Source organism: Eleutherodactylus coqui, chromosome 10 (genome assembly GCF_035609145.1).
Source record: "Eleutherodactylus coqui strain aEleCoq1 chromosome 10, aEleCoq1.hap1, whole genome shotgun sequence".
Taxonomy (NCBI): domain Eukaryota; kingdom Metazoa; phylum Chordata; class Amphibia; order Anura; family Eleutherodactylidae; genus Eleutherodactylus; species Eleutherodactylus coqui.
Window position 1 is genome coordinate 7,017,058 of NC_089846.1, and position 19,770 is coordinate 7,036,827.

The 19,770-nt window shown below is 51.8% G+C and overlaps 1 protein-coding gene across 2 annotated transcripts; it reads left to right on the forward strand.

Annotated features, from left to right (window-relative positions):
* Positions 1-231: 231 nt before the first annotated feature.
* On the forward strand, positions 232-19,016 carry SAPCD2 (suppressor APC domain containing 2). Of its 2 annotated transcripts, none has more exons than XM_066580128.1 (6): positions 232-633; positions 4,113-4,246; positions 7,754-7,888; positions 7,960-8,058; positions 8,944-9,051; positions 17,017-19,016. In XM_066580128.1, exons 1-6 carry the CDS (start codon positions 288-290, stop codon positions 17,143-17,145), a joined length of 951 nt encoding a protein of 316 aa, XP_066436225.1. In that variant the 5' UTR covers positions 232-287; the 3' UTR covers positions 17,146-19,016. The 2 variants fall into 2 exon arrangements, with proteins under 2 accessions (XP_066436225.1, XP_066436226.1); XM_066580129.1 differs by having other exon boundaries at positions 4,116-4,246.
* Positions 19,017-19,770: the final 754 nt, after the last annotated feature.

The following is a 19,770-nucleotide window of genomic DNA, read 5'->3' on the forward strand; positions in this document are numbered from 1 at the left end:
CTCTCCCCTCCTCTCCCCGCTGTTCTCGGCTCTGCTCTCCCCTCCTCTCCCCGCTGCTCTCGGCTCTGGATTGTATTAGAACTTTTCTATTCTAAAATCAAACTGAGCGTCCGCCGCGTCCTGACCAATCAGCGCCGAGCTGAGGTGAGTGTTGACCAATCAGCGCCTAGCTGAGGTGTGTTCCGACCAACCAGCGGTGAGCAGGAGGCTCCGTCTGTCCCGGCACGCCCGGGGCTGCTCAGTCTTGGCTGGCCGCGGTCCGGTGCGCTTCTCCCGGTGTTGGGGTGATGGAGCCGGCGGGCAGCACTCAGGGGCTCCCCCGCGCCTTCCTCCGCAGCCTGCGCACCCTGTTCGACATCCTGGACGACGAGCGGCGCGGCTTCGTGCACATCCAGGAGATCGAGAGCCGCTGGAGGGACACCCGGGAGCTGCCGGCCGCCGTGCTGCCGTGCCTGCGGAGGGTGGCGCCCCACGACGGCTTCCTCACCTTCGACCGGTTTGTTGTGGGGCTCCGGAGCTCCATGCTGAACGCCCAGAATAGGGAGAACCTCCAGCAGGGGGCGCCGCGGGTTCCTGCGGGGTACAAACCCCAACCGCTGGGGGTACGCAACGGCGGTAGGAAGGCGGAGCCAGGTAACCCGGGGGAGGGGCCTCCAGGGGGGTCGGGAGTGACAGGAGCGCTGCTTGCTGTCAGTGAATGGGAGCGGGTTGTAGAGCAGTTGTTACAATGTATCCCTCCGCGGGGCTCGTGCACAGCTCTGGGGTCCCATTATGGGAGCCGGATCGTGGAGTCCGCAGGGTGAACGGGTCGCCTGCCGCATCTACACGGGCGCGCTTACTTCTTTGCATTGCGAGGATTTCAGGACGCGAACCCCTCGTTGTCGTTGGTGCGTTTAATGCGTGCGATGAGACTGTGTCGGCGAGAGAAATCCCGTGGCGCGGCCCGTCATGGCTGACATCGCTCGTCCTGTATAGGCGCTAACAAATGGCATCGCAGATCGTGGGTTCGCAGGCGGGTATCGCGCTGGCGTGAAGACGAAGGGGCGCAACATCAAACAGAGAAACTCGGACTGATATTGCGTCCGGAAACGTGCAAATCTGCCTTTAGTGCGCCGCGTCTTGTGAGAAAACCGTATCGCGGTGCGCGGCTCTGGCGTGAAAACTACTTGTTGTTTTAGTCAAAAACAAAAAAATCACTTTTTTCAGCGTCCCGGAGGAAATAATTGGCGCAAAATATGACCTGCCGGAAACGCTGGTATTTCACCCCCCCTTCCCCGCCAAAACCGCACAGGCGCCGTTGACCGTAAGGCCGGGGTCACTGTGGGCGGAGCTGCGTCGGCGTGAGACTAGGCAGCGAAGTGGGGAGAGCTGAATCTCCTTCAGGCGCTGCAGACGAGGCGCGCGGAAACCGACACGCGGCGCGAACTTCAAATCTGCGTAATGTCGCTCGTATCGCCGTCTCCGCTGCGGACGGTTCTTTCTATGGGGATAAATTCCCGCAGCGCAATACAGGCTGACAAGCCGTCACAAATGGCGCAGGTTCTGGAGCGGCCTTTCCATGCGGTCCCGCTGCAGACGTTCCGCGAGATTTCCGTGCCGTGGGCGCCGGCCCGATGGCGTCTGGTTTTGTCCAGCATTTTCCCAGATGCAATGGCGCAGCGCGTCTTCATCCCGAATTTTCATGAATGCGCAGAAGCTCCGAAAGGACCCTCCCCTGCTGATGCGAGCGCGGCGGGGGGGGGGGGGGGGCAGTGGAAATACTGCGGGTATTTTTATTTATTTTTTTCTCCCCTCTGCGCCAAATCTGCATAGTTTCCTCATCTAATTCTGCGCCGCCGCTGCGGGTGTGACTCGTCTGCAGCGGTGGATCCGCGCCCAATTTTAGCCTCTTGGCCACTGAGAGGCAGGAAGGCACGGAGGTGAGTGGGATAGCGGTCGATGGGGGATTGTCTTCTGGACCCCGTCCGCTAGGGCCGGTTACCAGCAGGAAGATGTGGGGGCGCGTCCCGCAGTGATGCCCGTTACTGGGCCCAGTGGAGACCAGGCCGGACTATCGGCACCCGGCGCAGCGCGGTCGTCACTACTTTCCCCCAGCGGCCTCATTACTGGACGCTCCACTCGGCTGCGCTGCCATGTTGGCGTCGAGGTGAGGTGGAGTCATGCGGCCCCCTTGGACTGCACTGCTGCCCTGACTCCTCAGCTTTGTTTGTGACTCGGCGTTGGCGCTCCTCTCGCCTCATAATACGGAGCGCGCGGCGCACACCATCGCCTAGCGGTCGCCCGTGAGGGCCGCGGTCTTGGTATGCGGTGAGAGGAGCCGCGTTGCAGGTTAGAATCGCGGCTGAATCCGTAACGGCGCAGACTTCACCGTGTTTTTGATGTGGATAGCGGCAGCGTTTCCGATCCGTGTGAACGCACCCTGAACCTGCCAGTCTTCTAGTTTGGCGCAGAACGATCGCTTTTTGTTCTCCAAGACTTGTGTTTCTCAGTTCCCGGGCGGCCCGGGGTATCTGCGCACACGCGTGTACGGCTCCACATGTATCGTGTTCTGTGGGGGATGGGCGCTAATCGCCTCGCTGCTCTGCTAGCTGGGAATGCGAAAGTGCGATTACTGAGGATAATCGCTTCCATGTGACGGTGAGAAGTCGCCCCCTCCCCCGCTCGGCCCTCCAGCGTCACGCAGACGTCTCCACAGTTAACAGCATATATATATATACACTGAACGCGCCAAAGTGTTTTTGTTTTTTTTTTTTAGACGCAAAATCTTGAGGCGCTCGCCCTGCGATATTCACACGTGCGGAAAAAAACGGCGCAGGAATATGTGGTGTTTTGGTCCGTGAAAACGCTGCAGAATGCGATCTGCGCTGTGAACCTGCTGATTTGTCGTCAGAGTGTTGATGCAGCGGATACGCCGTTGGCACGCTCGCATTCGCTGTATAAGCGAGAACGACGGAGCGATTAGCGAACGCGTCACCGATGGTTTATAGGCCTGCAGAAAATGAGGGCAGGCGGACGATTTGGCGTCTGTTGTTTGATCGCTGGCTGCGTTTACACGGAACAATTATCGCCCGTTTTCGCTTGTTGGAACAATGATTGTTCCGTGTAAAAGGGCCTTAAGACCCCTGAATGTGCGGTGGTGGTTTTACTTTTTGTAACTTTCTATTCACTGACAGCAAGCAGAAATCTTGATTTGTGAAGTTGCAGACATTTTAATTATGCAGCCATGAAAGGGTTAATCCCGTTTGGATACGGTCACAAGCTACAAAACCTCCTAATCCGTGAGTCATGGCGTGTTTGCAGGTTTTCCGCTGCGTGCGAACTAAGCCTTCACGCCATTTATACCCTCTGCACAAAATAGGAGATAAGAGTCTGATCGCTGGGGGTCCCCTACGACCACAAGAATGGCGCACCCCCCCGAATGTGTAGATGCGAGACCGCCGCGTTTACTTCAATGGGATGGAGGGAGATCGCCAAGTGCAGCGAGTCCCGCCTGCCCCATAGAAGTAAATGGCGCGGTGGGTGCGCACAGTTGCTTCCTGGGGGTCGTTGTTGGTATCATTGGGGGTAACGGCGATCGGGCTGCTATGGCTCATCACCTATCAAGGTGCGGCCTGTCAGCAGCCAGTACAACGCAGTACTGAGGTATTACAGTATACACTGTATACTGTATTTTAACTGTGAAATGCGCGATCGCCGTCCGCGCTGAAGATCCGCGGTAAAACTAATTCCGTGCGAACGGCCCCCAGTGAAGTCAATGGATGTGAGTGTTCTGTCGCCCGTATCTAATAAAAAAAAAATTTTTTCCCCTCCAAGAGCTCGTGTGTAGGGAGCGGCAGATCTCCCTAGGAAGTAGCGGGGGGTATTTGATGTGTACGCTGACCACGGATTCCGCACCAAATATCCGCCCGTGTGCCGGCGGTCTAACGCCGTACGGGGGAATTGCATCTTCTTTCCATTTCACTCCACTTAGGAATTTCTTACTTTTCCGTACATGACCGAACGGGGAGATAAGCGCTGGTCTGGCCGCTGACCTCCCTGTTGTATCTAGAAGGGGTCGCGGTAATGTGATGTCCGTTTTTTTGAGGTCGCTCACACGTCGTTTGTGTCCCCAGCAGGAGAAGTGAAGCCCATGTGCCGATCTCACAGTGAATCGACGAGTCAGGGCCTGGCGGACCAGTGCCGGCACCAGCACAGCCGCGGCGAGCATCGGCGGCACACCATCACTAACGGAGTGGACTACACCTTGGTAAGCGGCACCATAGAGAGGGGTCTGGGGGGGCGATGCAGGATGACCGCGAGTCATGGGACCCTGAGGCCTCATGGCCACTGGGCAATTATAATTAAAAAAATCGGCGCGGGTGTCGCACACGCGTGATCCGCAGCCATAGGGATGCATTGGACACCCGCAGGTAAGTAAATACCTGCAGATGTCCTTTTTCCCTGCTGCGCGGATCACATGTGCGGGAAATCACCCGCAGCATGCTCCATTCTCTGCGGGTCTCCCATAGGCTTCCATGGAAGCCGTCTGTATCCGCGGCACACCCGCAGCTGAATTTCTGCTCTCCGGCGCGGGGGAGAGCAGGAGTTCAAAATAACAAGGGGGGCACGGCGTGGGCTGTGGAAAGAAGATCCGCAGCGTCCGGACAGGTAAGAGAAATCCATTTTCAGGCCTCATGTCTGCAGGAAACGAGGGAGCCGCTGCGGGATTCTGCATGGAGAATCTCCTAGTGGACATGAGGCCTTAACCCTTTCATGACCGAGGGTCATTCTGCAGTTCCGGTATTCCCCATTACTCTGTGACGGCGCTGCATGAGGCTTCTTGTAGTTTTCATTGGTTACATCTAACATATCATAAAATTTTTTAAAGGGGTTGTCCCGCGCCGAAACAGGGTTTTTTTTTGTTTTTTTTTTTCAATAGCCCCCCGTTCGACGCGAGACAAACCCGATGCAGGGGTTTAAAAAAAAACAACAAACGGGTAGTACTTACCCGAATCCCCGCGCTCCGGTGACTTCTTACCTACCTTGCAAAGATGGCCGCCGGGATCTTCACCCTCGGTGGACCGCAGGTCTTCTGTGCGGTCCATTGCCGATTCCAGCCTCCTGATTGGCTGGAATCGGCACACGTGACGGGGCGGAGCTACGAGGAGCCGCTCTCTGGCACGAGCGGCCCCATTCAACACGGAGAAGACCGGACTGCGCAAGCGCGTCTAATCGGGCGATTAGACGCTGAAGTTAGACGGCACCATGGAGACGGGGACGCCAGCAACGGAGCAGGTAAGTGAATAACTTCTGTATGGCTCATAATTAATGCACAATGTATATTACAAAGTGCATTAATATGGCCATACAGAAGTGTATAACCCCACTTGCTTTCGCGGGACAACCCCTTTAAGTCCTCTAATACAGTGGGGGGGGGGGGAACACAAACTATTTTTGGGGGTTGTTTCTCCTGCGGTGGGGGAGGGCAGCGGTACCAGGTCTATAAAGGCTGTTTTTAAAATCTATAATAAAAAAATAAAGCACCTTTCTTAAAAAATAAATAAATAAATACATTGCTTCCTGCCGCCCTATTTTGACCCATTTTTTTCTTTAATGGGGTTGTGGGAGAGCCTGTTTTTGTGACGTGCAACTTTTTGATGGCTTTTTATTTATTTATTTATTTATTTTTTCATGTAACTTAAAGGGGTTGTCCCGCGGCAGCAAGTGGGTCTATACACTTCTGTATGGCCATATTAATGCACTTTGTAATGTACATTGTGCATTAATTATGAGCCATACAGAAGTTATAAAAAGTTTTATACTTACCTGCTCCGTTGCTGGCGTCCTCGTTCCCATGGAGCCGACTAATTTTCGCCCTCCGATGGCCAAATTAGCCGCGCTTGCGCAGTCCGGGTCTTCTGCAGTCTTCTATGGGGCCGCTCGTGTAGAATGCCGGCTCCGTGTAGCTCCGCCCCGTCACGTGCCGATTCCAGCCAATCAGGAGGCTGGAATCGGCAATGGACCGCACAGAAGCCCTGCGGTCCACGGAGACAGAGGATCCCGGCGGCCATCTTCAGCAGGTAAGTATGAAGACGCCGGACCGCCGGGATTCAGGTAAGCGCTGTGCGGGTTGTTTTTTTAACCCCTGCATCGGGGTTGTCTCGCGCCGAATGGGGGGGGGGGGGGGGGGTTAAAAAAAAAAAAAAAAAAAATCCCGTTTCGGCGCGGGACAACCCCTTTAATATATATTTTTATTTTTTTTATAAAAATATTAAGTCCCCATAGGGGACACGAACTTGCGATGGTCTGATTGCTTACACTGTATAGTGCAATACTATGGTATTGCATTATGCTGCATTTTAATGGGCTGCTTATAAAAGATAAACCACAGGCAGGTCTTAAATAGGGAAATGAACATGGCCGCCCCTCTGAAGTCCTCAGGCTGCCATGACACCCGGACAGCAACCTCCACTCCTGCAATCGTATCGCGAGGGGCATCCAGGATTGGGGCATTTAACCCCTCAACGAGGTGCCTCACAAGGGGTTAATGTGCTGTTGACGAGTCGGCCATCTTCCAGCAGGATACGCTGCCAAGATGAACCCCGGGAGCCGTGTTTTTTCCGTGTGTCGGAGTCGCTGGTGCACATCACTAGTTCCTGGCACGCCGTCCTCCCTTTGGATTTGGGGGATTCAGGAAAATGAGCAGCAGGTGAGACGGAGGCGTCGGGTCACGGAGTCCGAAATCTGTTCCTCGCACGAATGAGCTCCGCCGGGAGGGGAGGCCGCGGCGACGGCGGTACATCATGGCCCACTTTTGTTTTATGCTCATGCAGAGCTTCTGTTCTTGCGCCAATGAGTCGTTTATATCTCCCCTCCCCCGATGTCGTCCCAGGGTGACAATGGATCGTCATGGGAACCGGGGTCTAATAAGGACCCCCACGTAGCCTGCCGGCGCTGCGGTCTGTGCACCTCCCACTCAGGCCTCCATCCCCGATAATGGACAGAGCCGTATCCGTTGGTCACATGGGGGTCAGGGTGGTCTCACCTGGAAAGGTTACCGCTCCCTTTTCAGCATTTGCGCTGGACAGAATGGCGGGCCAGAAAGGACTCGAGCTCAGAGAGGCGAAGCGAACTCTGCCGCCGGGGGTTTTAGTTAAGTCCTGGACAAGGGGAGAAAACGGAGGCGCCAGATCTGGCTTTTGCTGGAACCAAACGGTGCTGGACAGACCCCCACTTCACCCCGAGAGATTACAGGGTGCCGTTCAGTTGTCATGGCAGCCCACGGCCTCCAGGGCTGTCGTGTATCTCTGCCTATAATACCATATGGTGTAATACTGAGGTACTGCAGTGTATGGTATAAGCCATCCAGCAATCACATGTCGGTAAGTCCCATATGTGGGCTAAAGAAAAAGAGTAAAAAAGTATTTGTACAACGTCCCTCAGACGGCAGCGACTATAGATAAATACCAGAATTTTTTTGAAAGTGGGGAGAAAAAAAACAAACATAAGATGGGGGAGTGGGGGAGGGGTAAGGCGGCGTCATTGAGGGGTTAAGAGGAGCAGGGTTGTCGGAGAGCTGCAGGGTCGGCTATTTAGGCTGTGCCGCAGTACTTTGAAGTATTGCAGTCCTCAGAATGGTTCCTCAGTTTTTCGGCAGGTGGCACTTGTCCCCCTGCAGGACTCGTACAGTCGGTGACCACACGGGGTCCCGCAGCAGGACCGGGGACAACGGGATGCCTTCTCTGCTGATGACTGATCTGTGTTTTATCTGCAGCTGAAGAAGATGAAGGAGCGAGAACATGAGAAGGATCTCCTGCTGCAGGGCCTGGAGTTGGTGGAGCGGGCGCGGGACTGGTACCTACAGCACATCCATAATGTGCAGGAGCAGCAGCGGAACCTTAGCCAACCGGTAGGTGTCAGAGAGACCTCTCGGGGGCGCTCTTCTGTGTCCACAATACACCTAAACTCTCCATCTTCCAGGACCCCTTCAGCGAGGGCCAGACAACGCTCCTCCACCCGCTGCTCCCCAAACTACAAGATGTGAATAGATGTCTGAACGAGCTGATGACTCCGTGCAAGGTGGGACTATAAAGAACAGAAGCCACGTATTGTGCGTGATGCTTCTTGTAGGCGGAGCTAGTAGTTATCATGACTTACATAAATTTTGTCAACCACTCTGCTGGCGATCGTGGCCCAGCGGGTAAACCGCCTGAAGTGGGTTGTTACTAACAGCCTGTTGGGTGCTGTCATCGGGAACTGACTGATTCAGGTTCCGATGACGTCATCACTAACAGCCAATCACAGCACTGGCTGGTAAAGTTTGTAGTGTATAAACTTTCCCGGTCAGGGTCTCTTCTCACTGCTGCCAGTGTGAGATCAGAGGCGATAAGGAGAACAGATTGTTCAGAAATGTGCAAAGTTTTTCAAATGTGCTTCCAAAATATAGTGGAAATGTACATCTGGAAGTAATACATTCTGTTTATACATACTTGTCATGCAGAAGTTGAGAGAACAGAAAATCTGCTAATCTCAAAAATTTTCCTCAATTTTGGCGTTTTTAATCTACACAAATTGTATCTGTCTACTTTTACCACCTAAATAAAGTACAATGTCAGGATTACTTGGATATGTGAAGCCTTCAGAGTTATCCTGTTAAAGTGACCCATCAGATTTCCAAAATTTGGCCTGGTCGTTAAAACAGAAACGGCTTGGTCCTTGGTTCTGAAGGGGTTAAGATTAGATACTACTCCAGGAGCCGCCATGTTGAATTCTATTCAGATGTTGTCTCCTTCTGGAACGGCTGGGTGAAGATCTAGGAGCACTCTTATGGTGGGTCACACCCGGAGGACTGTTGGGTTGTCGGCTCTGGTGAAGGGGGGGGGGGGGGGTAGACTTCTGCAGTAATTACTGATGTGTGCTGCCATCTAGAGGTCAGTGTATAATCTACTTCTGTATCCTCGTCAGGCTGCCCCGCACTCCTCACCCTCCACCTCTGCGGCTGCTGCGCCGCCCGTACCTGGACAGCAGCAAGCTGTGACTATGCTGAAGGAACAGAACCGTCTACTCACAAAGGTGCGTGTACCTGCGGCATGCTGGGAGTTTTACTTTTATCGCTCCAATTCTAAAAAGGTTGGGACACTTTGTAAAATGTACAGAAAAAGAAGAATGCCGTGACTTGTGGATCTCCTCTAGCTGTAGTTTATTCCCAGTGGAACACAACATATATGTTTATCGTTGTATAGCGCCCCCTCTTCTGGGCGGTGACGAGACCAACTGCTGGAGTTTGGGGAGAGGAATGTTGTCCCCTTGTCTGATGGAGGATTCTTGCTACTCTGCAGTTCTGGGTCGTCTTTGTTGGATTTGGGTCGTCTGTAAAGCCATGCTGTTGTAATGGATGTAGTATATGATGGAAGGTCTGGACTGCAGGCGGCCGTCTCACCCCGGACTCTTCTCCTGTGAAGCTGTTGTGATGGATGCAGTGTATGGTGGAAGGTCTGCACTGCAGGCGGACGGTTCACCCCGGACTCTTCTCCTGTGAAGCCATGCTGTTGTGGTGGATGTAGTATGTGGTGGAAGGTCTGGACTACAGGCGGCCGGTTCACCCCGGACTCTTCTCCTGTGAAGCCATGCTGTTGTAATGGATGTAGTATATGATGGAAGGTCTGGACTGCAGGCGGCCGGTTGACCCCGGACTCTTCTCCTGTGAAGCCATGCTGTTTTGATGGATGTAGTATATGGTGGAAGGTCTGGACTGTAGGCAGCCGGTTCACCCCAGACTCTTCTCCTGTGAAGCTGTTGTGATGGATGTAGTATATGATGGAAGGTCTGGACTGCAGGTGGACGGTTCACCCCGGACTCTTCTCCTGTGAAGCCATGCTGTTTTGATGGATGTAGTATATGATGGAAGGTCTGGACTGCAGGCGGACGGTTCACCCCGGACTCTTCTCCTGTGAAGCCATGCTGTTTTGATGGATGTAGTATATGGTGGAAGGTCTGGACTGTAGGCAGCTGGTTCACCCCGGACTCTTCTCCTGTGAAGCCATGCTGTTTTGATGGATGTAGTATATGGTGGAAGGTCTGGACTGTAGGCAGCTGGTTCACCCTGGACTCTTCTCCTGTGAAGCTGTTTCGATGGATGTAGTATATGGTGGAAGGTCTGGACTGCAGGCGGCTGGTTCACCCTGGACTCTTCTCCTGGAAGCCATGCTGTTGTGATGGATGCAGTATATGGTGGAAGGTCCGGACTTCAGGCGGCCGGTTCACCCCGGACTCTTCTCCTGTGAAGCTGTTGTGATGGATGCAGTATATGGTGGAAGGTCCGGACTTCAGGCGGCCGGTTCACCCCGGACTCTTCTCCTGTGAAACCATGCTGTTGTGATGGATGCAGTATGTGGTGGAAGGTCTGGACTGCAGGCGGTCTGTTTACCCTGGACTCTTCTTCTGTGAAACTGTTGTGATGGATGTAGTATGTGGTGGAAGGTCTGGCCTGCAGACGGCTGGTTCACCCCGGACTCTTCACCTGTGAAGCTGTTGTGGTGGATGTAGTATATGATGGAAGGTCTGAACTGCAGGCGGCCGGTTCACCCCGGACTCTTCTCCTGTGAAGCCATGCTGTTGTAATGGATGTAGTATATGGTGGAAGGTCTGGACTGCAGGCGGCTGCTTCACCCCGCTACAAATAGACCTAGATAAGCCGGGGGCTTGGCCAGAAAAATGGCAAATGAAGTTCAATATTGAAAAGTGGAAGACTATGCACATGGGCAGGAGAAACGGATGTCACCAATATTCACTTAATGGGGTACCACTAGGAAAAAGTGATATGGAAAAGGACCTGGGGGTACTAGTGGATAGTAGACTAAACTGGAGTAACCAATGCCAGTCAGCTGCTGCAAAGGCAAATAAAGTCTTGGGGTGCATTAAAAGGTATAGGGGCGAGGGATGAGAACATTATCCTCCCACTATATAAGGCACTTGTCAGGCCTCACATGGATTACTGTATACAGTTCTGGTCACCGGTGCTCAGGAAAGATGTTACAGTGCTGGAGGGGTACAAAGAAGGGCAACTAAACTAATACATGGAATGACGGGACTGGAATACCCAGAGAGGCACCAAAACTGGGATTATTCACCCCGGAAAAAAGACGGCTAAGGGGCGACCAAATAACCATGTATAAGTACATGAGGGGACAATACAAGGATCTCTGCCATGATCTGTTTACACCCAGGACTGTGACGGTAACAAGAGGACATCCGTTACGATTAGAGGGAAGCAGGTTTCATCACCAACATAGAAAGGGATTCTTTTCTGTAAGAGCAGTGAGACTGTGGAACTCTCTGCCGGAGGTAGTCGTGATGGCAAAATCCATAGAGGAGTTTAAAAGGGGACTTGATGGCTTTCTGGAGGCGAAGGATATTATAGGATATAAATCTTAGGTTAATTGTTAATCCGGGTATACAGGCAGGTAGGAACTATTAGGGGTTGATCCAGGGAACAGTCTGATTGCCATTAGGGAGTCGGGAAGGAATTTTTTCTCCAAAAGGGCTAATTGGCTTCTGCTCTCCTGTGAAGCCATGCTGTTGTGATGGATGTAGTTTATGGTGTAAGGTCTGGACTGCAGGCGGACGGTTCACCTCAGACTCTACTGTGAAGCCATGGTGCTGTGATGGATGCAGTATATGGTGGAAGGTCTAGACTGCAGGTGGCCGGGAATTGAGAAGGGTTATCAGAAACCTGTCTGGGGGCTCCATGAAACTTCTGGACTTGATACTGGAGAACCCAGAGGTTGGAACACTCTACCAAGCTGGCAACCCAGGGAGGCCAATTTATCTCCGGCGTGGGAACTCTCACTAAAGGAATCTCAGGATGGGTGGAAGGCATCCTCAAACCACTGGTGAGAAACACAAACCGCTACTTGCAGAACACCACGAATCTACTGAGCAAACGGTCAACCATAGCCCCCCTCCCCGATGGCGCCATCCTGGCCTCCATGGATGTGTAGTCCTTATATTCCAACACCCCACATGAAGATGGACTGGCTCACCTTGGGGCCTTTTGGAGTCACCTCTGAATCCGTGTTGCAACTCACAAGGTTCATCCTCACACACAATTATTTCTCCTTTGGCAAAGTGATATTCCTACAACTCGCTGGAACCTCCGGGCATTAAAATGGCACTGCAGTATGCCAACAGGTTCATGAAAAAGTGGAGTAACTTTCTGGCCTCTTGCTACAGAAATCCATTGGCTTACTACCCAAACCCCGTTCCCCTTCCCACCACATAAACCTGACCTTATGCTACTCGTATACAGAAATCAACTTTTTGGACATCAGCATAAAATCTCAAACTACTCAATACAGACATCCCTATACCGGAAACCGATTGATCGGCCCACATACCTACAGCCAGGCCATCAGGTATACCCGGATCTGCTCCAACCCAACAAACAGAGGAACATTTGTACCATCTTAAAAGGACATTTTTAAATCGGGGCGACTATCCCACCTCAACTGATGACCAAATTACCAGAGCCCCCAGGATACCCAGGAATCGCCAGAGCCCCCAGGATACCCAGGAATCGCCAGAGCCCCCAGGATACCCAGAAATCACCAGAGCCCCCAGGATACCCAGAAATCACCAGAGCCCCCAGGATACCCAGAAATCAACTACTCCAATACACAGAGAGGAAAGGAACAATCGTATACCTCTAGTAGTGACCTACAATCCACAGCTGGAGGTACTAAGGAAAACCACAAAGAAACTCCACCATACCTACACAAGGATGACTGTCTGACCACCATATTCCCGGACCCTCCACTTCTGTGTTACAGGCAACCTCCAAGCCTGAGGAACTTTATCATCAGGAGTGCATTGTCCTCCGACACACAAAAAGGAGCTTATCTCTGTAATGTGAGGAACTGTAAGATCTGCTGACATGTACGGACCGCGAACAGGATACATAACCCCAACACACAGCAGGACTATAAGATCCCTGTAATGTAAGGAGCTGTAAGACCTGCTGACATGTACGGACCGCCGACAGGATACATAACCCCAACACACCGCAGGACTATAAGATCCCGGGACATTCACATGTTCCACGTCTGATGTTGTGTACCTGATCCGCTGCAGTAAATATCCTGTTGGGGGTCTTTATGTTGGGGAAACAGAACAAAAACTGAAAGCGAGAATGAGATCTCATCGCCACACGATTAAAGAGAGAAAGACAGAATTACCTGCGGCCGAGCATTGTTCTAGTCATGGACATGACATAGGAGAGATGAAGGTTACCATATTAAAAGGCAATTTCAAATCGCAAAGCCATAGAAGAATTTGGGAGTACAAGTTTATAACAACTTTTGACATTTTCAACTGTGGCCTACATTTTTCGAGGCTTCATGTGTGACTGGGAAGTATGAGACATCTATAGCACAGATAACACTGCTGGCCTGGTGACCCTCTAACACTAATTCAGAGACCTTAAAACCTCCATCTTTATCAGTGACTTTATTTCGCTGCTCATCCTGTTCTGTATTTAAGTGCAGATTAATCACACTCTGTGTATTTGCTTGTATGGGTGTCAGGGAAACCGTGGCACCGTCTGCTCTGCTGGTTCCAACCACTTCTTAAAGAGAGAACTTCCCATTGTGGCCTTAATTATATTAATTATGTCTCTTAGATCTATTTCCTTATGCCTGAGGAAGAACCCTGAGAGGTTGGAAAGCTCGCTGTAACCTCATGTATGTTTGTAGCCATTAAAAGCTCTCATACCTACAAGATGACTTGGTTTCTCTTACTGAGAACAATGTCTCCTCTCCCTCTTATGTTCTACTGTGAAGAAAATGCGGTTAGATGAGATATCCAAATCATCGCATCCTTTATTTCTTTACATGGACTTACATTTTACACAGCTCCCAAACTTTTTGGAATTGGGGTTGTACAATAGCTGTAGCGTCTCACAAGGTGGAGGTTCCTGGTAACGAGAGTTGGAATCATCCTGGTGATAATGCTGGCCATCATCCGGCACCTGCGGACGAGGCTGGAGCTCCAGGTCCGGTGCTTCCCGCCACTGGCAGTACTTCTGGTACTTGGTCACCTTTTCGGTCTGAAGTATGTCCAACAGATGTAGACTCGTCACCAGTGCCAAAAATGCTTGGTGTGAAAACCACCGTAATTAAAAGTACTTATGTAGGAAATGGTACCGAAGGCATTTTGGGAACTAACCAGAATTAAAGCCAATGCCTTGCTGCAAAGATGTCCGCTTTCCTCCTAAGGGTGGCAGGTTGCTGCTCTGGTGGCTGGGCATGCACCGTTGCTCCTGTGGTCTTTCCCTCTGGACACAGTGGCGCTCATCCTTCATATGCCCTGGTGATGCGTCGCTGTAAGGGGCTGTCGGTACATGATGGCTCCAGGCTCTCCCGGCACATGGCCGTCTTCCACAGCCGAGGGATGTAGCATTACCACTGCTGTGTCTGTAGGGCAAGGCTGCATCAGATGGACGTGCAGAGGGACAGTATTGCTGGGGGGGCGCTGTCCTCATGATGAAAGGTAAGATTTTTGCAATTGTACGCTAGCCTTAACCCTTTCCAATCCAATTTGTATCCTGATTTTCCTAGGGGGCTTACTCTTTTTGTGCCGTTATACAATGGCGCTATCTGCTGGCTAAAGCCAGTATTGCATGAGGTGACACGTTGGATAGGCTCCGACCGCAGAGAGGCTGGCAATATACACAACGGACGTCTTCCAACATCGGAGCTGTACCGCCTTAAATCATAATGTCTTCAGAGGTCAGACAGTGGATTGGAAAGGGTTAATCGGGTTAATTACTAAAATGCCTAAAGTGTTGTACCGAAGCAACATTAGTATCTCGGACATTCATGACCTCTCCATAGGATATAGGAGCCTGATAGATGCGTCTCCCACCTCCGCCGCCCGCAGTCCAGCTGAACGTGATTGGTGACAGCACAGCGAGTTGCGCCATTTCCGTGACCTGCTGTTTCCTTTGCTTCTATAGGAGTCAGGGAAACTAGCGCGGCCTGTCCTGCTGGTTCCAGACACGTCTTAAAGAGAGAACTTCCCATTGTGGCCTTGTTTAACCAAGATGGGAATATCCAGCTAGAGGCGGACTAACATTTCAGGCAACTCCTGTTCATCTATCTTGTCAGTGTCGTCATTTTTGGAACCTACTTGCATTAGCAATGTTACATTAGTACTGTAAATCACATATGAAGTGGCTGCCACTAGGGGTCTCCCTTCCAGCTTCTCTGCAGTCTCACTGTTAGGTACAGATCTTCTGTAGTAGCCAGGACACAGGGATGTTTCCTTAGCCCCTCCCCTTGTTACTATCTTCATAGGTGGCTACTCTGCACTGCAGGCCGACAGATCTGCAGCCACTGATAATGCTCTCCAGTCTCTGCCTCTCCTGGTGGTGGTCCACTGTGTCTGTATGTACACATTATGTTGGGTTTACTCACCATATGCAGCATGAATATTCTCTTCTTGAAAAGAAGACCATGAAGCCGATGTCTGATAAGAAGGACCTGCTGCTCTTTATTTAATCCGCGTCATTACATGTCCACATTAAAATACAGCCAGAGGACCGGTTTCCGCCCTTAAACAGCCGTGATCACCTAACTGGGTGCTAAAAGTGCTTCCCTCTTATAGGAAGTATACGTGCAATGAGAAAAACAGCTGAACATTAACACCTAAACTGCTGGACTCAATAAACCGCAATGCTAAAGGAGGCGATGCAGTGTATAGAGTTTGTATAATCATGTTATCAAACAGCCAATTCGGATTCCTATTAGCTGTGAATATAATATATATATTACAAAAGTATACAATATACAGATATACTCAATATTACTGAAAAAGGTGATACAGATATTTATCTCATGAAATCCTGTTAATGATCACAATACGTCACTATTTATTGATCTGCACAATTTTGATAAGTGACGTATATTAAAGTGATTTATTGGGACGGATCACGTTACGTTTTTACTGGAGCAGTTTAACAGCTAAAACCAGACCTGACTGGAGGAAATGGATGTGAATTTTGGCTTCAGCACCCCAAAATACATAAAGATCACATTGTCTTGTAGTAGATGTAGACAAATCATTCCGTGTCAATGGGCCGTAACAGCAGGAGCGTCGGAGGCGGCGGAGATCCGAACCACAATGTCTGCAGGTCTGTCTGTGAGGATAGCCCCTCCTTCTGTTGCTACAGAAACGTCCATATGTCCTTAATACTACAGAAGCTCTATGCCTAACAACAGAGAGTGGATTGCAGAGAAGTTGGAAGGGAGACCCCTAGTGGCAGCCGCTTCAAACCCGATTTACAGTAGTAAAGCAACAATATTTCTAATGCGAGTATACTACATACATGATGAGGCCGACACGAGCCAGTAGATGAGGGGTGTCTCTCTGATACCGGGTGCCGCTGTTAACGCTGGCGCCACTGTGTGTATGATGGGGGGTGGAGTCACTATTACTTGTAGGGGGGATTCACTATTACCACTGCGGTCGCTGAAGGGGGTCACTATAACTGCTGAGGTATGTTGACAGAAATAGGGCTGTTTCAAAATAGACGGGGGGCAGATTTTTACAGCTTTTTGGATGCAAAAATACTGCAGAATTTGCCACAGTAATTCCCGCTGAGGACATTCTGCAGTATTTCCCCCCCCCCCCCAAAAAGCAGTCAAAATCTGCACCCTGTCTATTTTGAAGGGTCCCTGTCCTTTTTAGAATGATGGGGGTAAAATCATACGTCGTGATCAGCCCCGCCCCCTGACATGTTGGCACTTTGCGATAAATAAGTGGGTATTGGGTTGCAGTTTGGGCGCTCGGTCTCTAGAAGGTTCGCCATCATTGGTATATACAGTATATCTCGATGTTTGAGCCCAGACGTCTGATGTTATCGGATATTCTGAGCTTTTCCATCCCGGTCACAAATATATGCCGGATTATTGTAATGTAACCGTTGGCTTGTGGCGACCCGTTGGTAACCGCACATCGCTGTCTCCTTTTTGCCGTTCCCAGGAAGTGTCTGACAAGAGCGACCGCATCACCCAGCTGGAGCAGGAGAAGTCGGCTCTAATCAAACAGCTGTTTGAGGCCCGGGCCCGAAATCACCAGGAGGGCAGCGCCATGGACTCCACCTTCATATAGACGGCCGGCCTCTGCTCACCGCCCCGGCAGCGCCATGGACTCCACCTTCATATAGACGGCCGGCCTCTGCTCACCGCCCCGGCAGCGCCATGGACTCCACCTTCATATAGACGGCCGGCCTCTGCTCACCGCCCTGGCAGCGCCATGGACTCCACCTTCATATAGACGGCCGGCCTCTGCTCACCGCCCCGGCAGCGCCATGGACTCCACCTTCATATAGACGGGTGGCCTCTGCTCACCGCCCCGGCAGCGCCATGGACTCAACCTTCATATAGATGGTCGGCTTCTGCTCACCGCCCTGGCAGCGCCATGGACTCCACCTTCATATAGATGGACGGCCTCTGGATACGGCAGCGGCCATTACAATACTTCAGTTCTGCTTCTTACGGTACATTAAAGACTGATTCAAGAGAACTGGGCATTTCTGCACCAAAGCCTTTACGCTTTTACTCCCCGATGGAACACTCGTGATTCACTCCTCGCTGCTAATGAGACTTTTATTCCTGGGGACTGTTTGCAGCCTGCAGTCCGCACCGCGACGTCCTTTATACTGGCATTATAAACTCTACAGGAAAGTAACTCACAAGTGTGCCTGCAGTAACACAAGTCTTCCACATGGTGTCAGCAGAGCCCGCACTAGCACAGTGTATGTTGAATGGCGGCACTGCGCGTTTCACTCCAGCTCTGTGACGGTCTCCGATTTCCTTGACTCTTATGAATCACAACCCTTTTATAGTCTTAGTGATGATGGGACGTCTTCATGTGACTTTATGCACAAATCTGAAGTCTTATTCTTTATTTTCACCTATTGCCCCATTATGTTGTCGGGCGCCTCGTTCATCCTTGTATTATCACTCCAGAACGGGCGACATTATGCTGACAGAAGTATTGGGACACAGATATTCCCATTTTCCCCCGGTGTTGGCTGGCTTTGCCCTCCGCAGCTGCTTCCCACCAGATCCCCATAGATGTGTGCAGAGATTTGCCTCCATTCCTCCAGGAGCTTCAGATAGTGATGGGGGGGGGATGATGGGAGTGCTGGTTGTATACGGATACGGCGTTCTAGCTCGTCCCAAAGCTGCTCTATGGATTGAGATCCGGAATTTGGGCGGCCAATGACATTCTGCTCCCCACACTGTGTGCCGCATGACATGGCGCTCGTCGTGTTGGTGGAGACACAGAGCTGAACCAGGGTATTACCACAGGGGAGGTGATGCCACATTGTCCGGGATGTCTCTGTACCCATTGTCAGTGAGGATAGACTTCACTATAACCAATGGCCCTAACACCCCCCACCATAACAGAACCTCCTCCAAACCTCACTGTTGGGGCGATGCTGTCATGTAGAAACCGCTCTCCAGGCAACCACCACACCCAAGTGCCGCCATCCGATCGGAAGATGTTGTACTGTGAGTCAGCCATCCACAACACTTGCTTCCACTCACTTACAGTCCGTCGCTCTAAGCCCCATCGCAGGCGCCGCTGTGCAGTCACTGCTGTGATGTGTGCAGCCGCTCATCCATGGTAACCCTTAACAGGCCGACCCTACGGATGGTTCTGGTACTAATGGATGTCCCAATGTCCTGTGAGACCCCCTGAGCGACGGGAGATGGTGTGTGTGATGTCTACACAGCTACTACAAGGCTTCGTTCTCCACGTTCTGTCCGTTTTACGAGGTTTCCCTGAATGTGACAGCACGGGGCACACCGGATGGCTTCCATCCCCCAATAACATGGCCAACAGTGGACTCTGGAAGGTCCAGAAGTTGCGATGTCCATACTGATTGGTTGGTGACATCCCCCCACCAGCAGACCCCGTTGTCAGCTCTACAGCTGGTGACATCCCCCTACCAGACCCTGTTGTCGGCTCTACACCTGGTGACGCCCCCCCCCCCCCCCCCCAGACCCCGTTGTCGGCTCTACACCTGGTGACATCCCCCCACCAGACCCCGTTGTCAGCTCTACACCTGGTGACGCCCCCCCCCCCCCCCCCCCCCCACGAGACCCCGTTGTCAGCTCTCCACCTGGGGGCATCTGATGGTTTCTGTACTGGGGTCTCCTGTGTGATCTTCTCCTTCATACCTGATGCTACACATCACCTGACCGCACATCGCTGGGGGGGCACATACTTCTGTCAGCATAGTGTTAGTTGATTGCATTGTCCATATCTGTGCCGCCTGTATGGTTGTTCGCAGCAGCTGCCATCACTGTCGTCACTGAGAGCCTCAGATCATCTGGGTTTTGTTATGGACTATTGTCATCAATGATAAAACAACAACCCTGCCGGCTGTACCGTCTGCATATAATGAGATCACTGACCGGGAGCGGGGCTTGTATCAGGGATCAACAGGGCCGAGTAGTTCAAGCTTTATTCCATCTTGCCTCGTTGTTCCCTAGTCACAGTATAGAGTATAACTTGCTGGGGAGGGGAAGGGGGTCCGACCACTAGGACATCCGCCAGTCTGGAGAATGCACCCATGAAGGTCGGGCAGCGGAGGCCGTACTTCCGCGTTTCTTCGCCATTCATTTTGGTAGGACGGCTGGAGATGGCAGAGCTCAAGCGCTCACTTATCTCTGGTGCTATTGAAATGAAGGGGGGGGGGGGGAGGACACGTGGGGTCTCCAC